General features: G+C 47.2%; 1 protein-coding gene across 1 annotated transcript in view; it reads right to left on the bottom strand.

Moving 5' to 3' along the window:
- Window positions 1-1,476: 1,476 nt before the first annotated feature.
- LOC134451824 (keratin-associated protein 5-1-like) overlaps window positions 1,477-7,862 on the bottom strand; it is a 42,918-nt gene continuing 36,532 nt past the window's right edge. Inside the window, exons 6-8 of the mRNA XM_063202223.1 lie at window positions 5,286-5,397; window positions 2,027-2,039; window positions 1,477-1,621 (exon numbers count right to left, since the gene is read on the bottom strand). Coding sequence (XP_063058293.1) covers window positions 1,477-1,621; window positions 2,027-2,039; window positions 5,286-5,397 — 270 coding nt within the window. The remainder of the gene's footprint in view (window positions 1,622-2,026; window positions 2,040-5,285; window positions 5,398-7,862) is intronic.

Below are 7,862 nucleotides of genomic sequence, written 5' to 3'. Positions count from 1 at the left end.
TAAGAAAAAAAAAATATGGAAAAAGTTCTGTGGTCACTTTTTTCCCACTCCTCTCTCTCTCTCTCTCTCTCTCTCTCTCTCTCTCTCTCTCTCTCTCTCTCTCTCTCTCTCTCTCTCTCTCTCTCTCTCTCTCTCTCTCTCTCCCTCTCCCTTTTCTTCTCTCTTTCATGGCAGTGTGCTCTTCCTCCTCATTTCTGGCCTCTGTTCCTCTCAGATCTTGAGACATGGTTGGTGTAAGCTGCCACGGCCTGGAAGGGGCCACACAGGGATTATGCCCCCCCCCCTCTCCCCTCCCCAAGCCCTGTTTACACAGCCAGTGGCTGAGAGATTGCAGGACCGCTTAGACTTACCACCCATTTTTCGGAGAACACAGCAAGAGAGAGAGAGAGAGAGAGAGAGACAGAGAGAGAGAGAGAGGGAGATAGATAGAGAGAGATAGAGAGGGAGAGGAAGAGGTAAGGAGAGGGAGAAGGAGAGGTAGGGAGAGAGGGAGAGAGAAAGAGGGAGATGGAGAGAGAGAGGGAGAGAGAGAGTGTGTGTGTGTGTGTGTGTGTGAGAGAGAGAGTGTGTGTGTGTGTGTGTGTGAGAGAGAGAGAGAGAGAGAGAGAGAGAGAGAGAGAGAGAGAGAGAGAGAGAGAGAGCGCTAAGGAGGGAGTGAATCAGGATATAATTTGGCACTTACACAGGCTAAACGATTTCCTCCTCGCCGCTGATTTCTACTGGGAAATCTACCACTGCTCCGAAAATTGCATCCGGAAAAATGTTTATCTAGTGTTTTTTTTTTTCCTTTTTTTTCTCCCCCTCCTTTTCCGTTTTTTTTTTCAACTCCCACCTCCTCCTCTTTCCTCCCCTTCCCTCCCTCCCTCCCTTGTCAAATGAATGATTATTCTTCTAACCTTTGACACCCCTGCTGTGCAATTTCATTTTGTCCCCCCCTAAAGCCTCTCTCAGTCTGTCAGACATTAATGTGCGCAAATCCAGAGGTGCGAAATCTGAGCATTGGGTGGATCTGTGTACACACAAACACGTACAAATGACAAAAAAATGATTTACATTTCACATAAACCATTGAGCCTTCCAAATTAATGGCACAGCTTTTGAGGATGTAGGCTATGTGAACCCACAAAAAACCATAACAACAACCCGTAATCTGTAAAGATAACATTTGTTTTGGAAAAGACATATCGCTTTTGTAGCGCAAAATAATTTTTCTTCGAAATCCTCAGACCTGTGGGGGAAAAAAGCACTTTTAACCAGGCCAGGCCAGCACATTAGTCTTGGGTTAAACATTTCCCTCCCATCAGTCAGAGAATCAGTGAATGAAAAGAGTGAATGGAGAGAGAGAGAGCAAGAGAGAGAGAGAGAGAGAGAGAGAGAGAGAGAGAGAGAGAGAGAGAAAGAGAGAAAGAGAGAGAGAGAATGTGTTTGTGTGTGTGTCTTCGGACAGCGTGGGCCCAGCCCAGGAGTCTGTTGTTATCAGTTTCCGAGGTCTTCCCTGTAACTGAACTGCAGAGAAGGTGGACGCCGCAGCAGGCGTTTGATTGATGACACTTTGGTGTGAGAACGAGCTGTGACGCTGAGCCACAGCAGCAACAGCAACAGCAGCAGCAGTCCCACACATCTGGGAGTGAGAAGCAAAAAAAAATGGTGAAAAAAACGGTGATGAGTAACTTCACCCCAGTGGTTGTTCCTCTGGCTCCTCCGAGAAAAGATTCATCATGGTTTCATCACATTCTGACCTTGCGTTTCCTTTCCTATCTCCTATGAGGTGTGTGTGTGTTTGTGTGTGGAGGGGGGCGGCGGGGGGGGAAGGTTGAGTTTATGTTTGTCATCTGACGACACAAAAAAGTAATTTTCACAAGTCGTCATTTATGCTCCGGTGTTGTCGTGAGAGTTATGCACAGCAGGGTTAAAAAAAGTTGCGTTTTTTTTGTTTCTGTTCTTTTTTTTTTCATTTTCGTGCTATAGATTTCTTGGGAGACACCATTTTTTTTTAGTTGGAGTGGGATGGAGCGAACGTTCTCACACTTGTGATTCATCTGTTGGAAATAAAGGTCTCAGGAGAATGCGTAGGCATGGGGTTAATAAAAAATCACTGACGGAGACTCCCCAAGGGAGGTTAACTTTTGGAGAATGTTTAGGTATTACCCCACGTTGTTTTCTTTAAACATCTTATTCACACATTGAGTCCTAAGTCACAGACATAAGCAATTTGTACCGGCTTTTTTGTGCTCCCACCCCCCACCCCCCCACCTTATCTTTTTTTTTTCTTTTTCATGGTTTAACATCTGCATGGAATCACCGGTCGGCCTATGGATGAAGAGCATGTGTGTCTGTGTGTATGTGCGGTTGTGTGTGCGTGTGTGCGCATTTGTGTGTCAGTGTGTGTGTGCGTGCGTACATGCGTGCGACTCTGTGACAGCATGCACATGTGTGTCTGTGTCAGTGTCTGCGTGTTGAGGTCTGTGTTTGTCTTTGCATACATTTGCATGTGTCTGCATGTGCCTGAGTGCATGGGCGGGTGTGTGTGTGAAGTTGTGTTTATATGTACTCATGTGCGTGTCCGTGCATGTCTGTTCCTGGGGTGCTTGTTTGTTTTCATGTCTGCAAAGTGATCATAGTGCTAAATGCATTTACATCTGGCAACATGTGAGATATGTTCGTGAACGACTGAGGATATGATGGGTTGGCCATGTCTGCATATGCTGAAGAGAACATACAACAGAGAAAGTCACAGAAAGACAGATAGAGAAATAGAGTGTGTTCAATTGAACATTTCCACACAGAGAAGACGATTAATGCTGTAGGAAAAATGTATTTATTTGTACAAAGTTGTACTATTATGAATATTGTTTTCTTCTTTTGCTTCATATTTTGAGTATTCGGAGCTCTTTCCCATGTAGTCCACTTATATGCAGTTGATTGATTTCAATTGAATTCAATTGATTAATCGCAATTGATTCAACTGGAATTAGGTTAATATTCTGTTAACCTTCCAGATTCAAACAGCAAAACAGCAACTCATAATATATAAGACATAGCAAGTAGTAGCAGCAATATGCATTTTTATCTACATGTAACATTTATCTGCCATGGCATCTGGACCCTGCCATGTTTGCAGTAAACCTCCACTGCAGGTTTTAGGTATGCGTTCAGCTAATTATATTAGACCTGTTCAATTTTTTTCTCTGTCTCTCTGCTCCGCGTGGGCGAAGAACAGAAGTATGAGACCCCGGGGCCGGCAGCGCTGCTCAGGCCGGCCGGCTGGCTCTTTATTCTGGGGTCAAGTGGTGATTGCTGATGTTGTCTCCTCTAAACACATGTTTAGTCCTTGCAGAGCTGCAGAGCGAGCGCAGGCAGGCAGACAGGCAAGAAGGCAGACAGGCAAGAAGGCAGGCAAGCAAGAAGGCAGGCAGGCAAGAAGGCAGGCAGGCAGACAGGCAGGCAGGCAGACAGGCAAGAAGGCAGGCAGGCAGGCAAGCAAGAAGGCAGGCAGGCAGACAGGCAGACAGGCAAGAAGGCAGGCAGGCAGACAGTTCCCAAATGTTTGGTAACCATTAAGGGACTTCCTAAGTCAGTTCCGGAGTCAGGTCTCGGCGGATAAGAGGAGGAGGGGAGGGGAGTGTGCAGAGAGAGAATGAGAGAGAGAGAGGAAGATAAAGAGAGAGAGAGAGAGAGAGAGAGAGAGAGAGAGAGAGAGAGAGAGAGAGAGAGAGAGAGAGAGAGAGAGAGTGTGTGTGTGTGTGCGTGCGTGTGCGTGTGCGTGTGCATGTGCATGTGTGCGTCTGTGCATGTATGCTTGTGTGTGTTTATCTGTATGTGAGTGCACAGTATGTACCCAGATGATTTTGTGTGTGTGTTGTGTGTGTGTGTTTGTTTGTGTGTACGAGCATGTGTATGGGATAAAAACAGGGCCGATATGTGTACGTGCGTATTTGTGTGTACATGCAATGATGTGCATGTGCGTGTGTGTGCGTGTGCGTGTGTGTGTGTGTTTGGGTGTGGGTGTGCGGGCCTGCGTACCTGTGTGTGTGTGTGTGTGTACTGTATGATCCTGTGTGTGTGTGTGTGTGTGTGTGTGTGTGTGTGTGTGTGTGTGTGTGTGTGTGTGTGTGTGTGTGTGTGTGTGTGTACTGTATGACCCTGTGTGTGTGTGTGTGTGTGTGTGTGTGTGTGTTTGTTTGTGTGTGTGTGTGAGTGTGTGTGTGTGTGTGTGTGTGTGTGTGTGTGTGTGTGTGTGTGTGTGTGTGTGTGTGTGTGTGTGTGTGTGTGTGTGTGTGTGTGTGTGTGTGTCAGTGGTGTAGTCTACGTAGAACGCAGGTATACGGAGTATACCCACTTCTAAATTTTAGGGGCTTCATTATACCCACTTAAAATTGATAGATCCATTGTTTAGAATAGCATAAATCTATACAGTATACCCACTTCAAAAAATGCTTGAATATACAGTATACCCACAGTGAATTTATTCATATGTTTTGGATTTCTTAACACCCACTTCAAAAAAGTAGACTACACCGCTGGTGTGTGTGTGTGTGTACTGTATGAGCCTGTGTGTGTGTGTGTGTGTAGAGGGAGACTGGAACAGAGCGAGGAGAGGAGGCAGTATGGATATTTGCAGCAGGGCTTGAGAGGAGTTGAAGGGAGGATAGATATGGTATGTTTCAAGAAAGACAGGATGCGCACCCCCTTCTCTTCCTCCAACTTTCCCCTCTTCCTTTGCTCTTCTCTTTGTACCTATATGCCCCCTTTCCCCTTCTTTCTTTCTTGTCTTTCTCTACTTTTCTTTGTCTGTCTGTCTGTCTGTCTCTCCCCTCTCTCTCTCCCTCGCTGGCTCCCTCCCTCCCTCCCCTTCTTTATCCCCCATTCACATTTTCAGTCTTTTGTCTTTCTCTGCCTTTCAGTTTCCTATCTCAAGTTCTCTCTCTCTGTCCGAGTCTCTCTCTCTCTCTCTCTCTGTCCCCGTATCTTTCTTTCTCTCTCTTCCTCTGTGTGTGTGTGTGCATGTGTGTGCGTGTGTATGTATGTGTGTGTGTGTGTGTGTGTGTGTGTCTGTCTGTCTGTCCACCTCTCTCAATTCTTCTGTCTCCCTTGGATTTCAGGGTCTCTGGACTCTGTTCTCCACCTCTCCTCGCCATCCACCCCAGCCTTCCCAGCCTCATCCCATCACACCTCAACCCATCCCATGCGTGCCCAGCCCAGCTCAGCCCACCCCACACCACCCCATCCCATCCCTGCCCAGCCCAGCTCAGCCCACCCCCACACCTCTCCACTCCCCACCCCACCCCAGCCGATGGGCATCTCACGCAACGGCGCCGCCGACAGGAAGCACTGTGGCTGCAGAGGCGCTCCGCTCCACTCCCCTCCACTCCGCTCCGCTGTGTTATGATAGAGGATCTGCAGATTGGAGGACGAGCTGTGAACTTCACATGCAATGGAGGCCAACCGGGGCCCCACCAAGCCGCCCCGGGGCCCCACTACAGCCCCCCGAAGAGGAAATGAAGGGATCATTTAGTCCGGGGAAGATGAGCAGAAGAGAAGAAGGAGGGAGGGACGGAGGGGTGGGAGAGGATGAGAGAGAAGGAGGATGAGAGAGGAGAGGAAGGATGAGCAGAGGAGAGAGGGGGTGAGGATGAGAGGGAGAGAGAGAGAGAGAGAGAGAGAGAGAGAGAGAGAGAGAGAGAGAGAGAGAGAGAGAGAGGGGGGGCATAGCCCAGCCCCGCAGTAGAGAGAGAGAGAGAGAGAGGGAGGATGAGGGCGAGAGGGTGAGAGGGTGGGTTGGGGGGTGGTTCGGGGGGGCAGGGGCCTAGCCCAGCACAGCCCAGACACCCATCTCTTAACAGGAAAGGAGAAAAATAAACAAAACAAGGAACAAGAGAACAAAAAAACTGCAGAAAAGAGATGAGATCGGGAATCATAAAATCGACGCCCCTGGCTGAACAGGCTTATGTGAGGTGCCATGAAATATGAAATATTCTCTCTCTCTCTCTCTCTCTCTCTCTCTCTCTCTCTCTCTCTCTCTCTCTCTCTCTCTCTCTCTCTCTCTCTCGCCGTGCTATTTCTCTCTCTCTCTCTCTCTCTCACTGTCTCCCTTTCTCTGTCTCTCCCTCCCTCTCTTTATCTGTGTGTTTGTGTGTGCACACGTGCCTGTGTTTGTGTATTTAACCGAGCATGCGTGTGCGTGTGTGTGTGTGTGTGTGTGTGTGTGTGTGTGTGTGTGTGTGTGTGTGTGTGTGTGTGTGTGTGTGTGTGTGTCTGTGTGTGTCTGTGTGTGTCTGTGTGTGTGTCTGTGCGCGCGCGCGCACTGCACCAATCCACCTTCGTGAGGCCACTGCTATTGGAGCACACCAACAAGGTGGGGCCCTCGCTCTATGTGGGGCCCAAATCCTGGACCCCACATGTTTTGACCGCTTTTGCTGGGGTGTAAAAGTGTAAATACATTTTCTCACTGACATGTTAAGGTTAGGGATTGTTTTGGTTTGGGCACAGTTTAGCATTCTTTAGCTATAGGATTAATATGAAATGAGAGTCAATGGTAGGGACCCGCATAGTTATTAAGGTGGGGCTGTGTGTGTGTGTGTGTGTGTGTGTGTGTGTGTGTGTGTGTGTGTGTGTGTGTGTGTGTGTGTGTGTGTGTGTGTGTGTGTGTGTGTGTGTGTGTGTGTGTGTGTGTGTGTGTGTGTGTGTGTGTGTGTGTGTGTGTCTGTGTGTGTGTGTGTGTGTGGAGATTGTCCGTGTACATGTATGTGCAATGCATGTTTGTGTAATTAAGTGTGCATGCATCCGTGTGTGTGTGTTGGGCTGTCGTTAACAGTGCTGTGCCTCTCATCTCCACATCTTGTTGTTTGGGGTGAAGGACAGAACACTCGCTCCTCTTGCCCCGCGGGCTGCGAAACAGATTTGCTTTGGGATGAGTGACGCTCTTGTGGTACAGACATGTGTCTGAGTGTGTGTGTGTGTGTGTGTGTGTGTGTGTGTGTGTGTGTGTGTGTGTGTGTGTGTGTGTGTGTGTGTGTGTGTGTGTGTGTGTGTGTGTGTGTGTGTGTGTGTGTGTGTGTGTGTGTGTGTGTGTGTGTGTGTGTGTGTGTGTGTGTGTGTATTTTTTTTGTCTGAGCATTGTGTAACGGTTACAGTTATGGTCACATTCTGTCCATGCCTGAGGAATGTACCTTTGAGTTAAAGTTTGCTTTTTTTCCCCGTCAAGATCATTTGTTATAGTGCAACAGCACCAAATCAGTAGAATATGACCAGGGGATAGGGGTATAGGAAGAGATGTTTCATAAACGATATGATAATAAAATAGCAAATTACAGGTATTAATTATTATTATATTCATTATTATCAAAAATGCATTATGTAATGTTCTGCTGGCTTGGATCTTTAAACTGAGCCTCTAGAATGTGAATAGGCATGTCTTAAAAGAAAATGTTAACAGTTATGCCAATGTTAAGTGTATTTTCATCTACTTCATCAACTAGTCCTGGAAACCGGGGAAAAATCGCCATTTCCCATTCATCTCTATGAGAGACTTGAAACACTGCATCTCCTTGCAAATTTTTGCTGAGTCTGCTCTATTTCGTGGAAACGTTAGTTTCCCGTCCGTTTCAAACAAGCCATTTTTTTCCAGGCTGACCCTTTAGTTTAGAGAGCTATTAAGATTGTTTAAATGACCAATGAGCATTATTAGTTGGTTTGATTGACAGTTAGAATTCTTATAGATTTCTTTTGAGTGACAGCTTGTTCTCAGAGTTGCTAAGGTATGAATCCAGACATTTAGGGCGGAAGAATCCTCGCAAATCAATTGCGGATGCTTCAAAACCATTGAACGGCATACCATAGAACAGGGGTCCCCAAACTAAGGC

The sequence above is a fragment of the Engraulis encrasicolus genome, chromosome 7 (genome assembly GCF_034702125.1).
Source record: "Engraulis encrasicolus isolate BLACKSEA-1 chromosome 7, IST_EnEncr_1.0, whole genome shotgun sequence".
In the NCBI taxonomy this organism is placed as follows: Eukaryota; Metazoa; Chordata; class Actinopteri; order Clupeiformes; family Engraulidae; genus Engraulis; species Engraulis encrasicolus.
The sequence above is the reverse complement of the archived record's forward strand: the minus strand, read 5'-3'. Positions and strand labels throughout refer to the sequence as shown.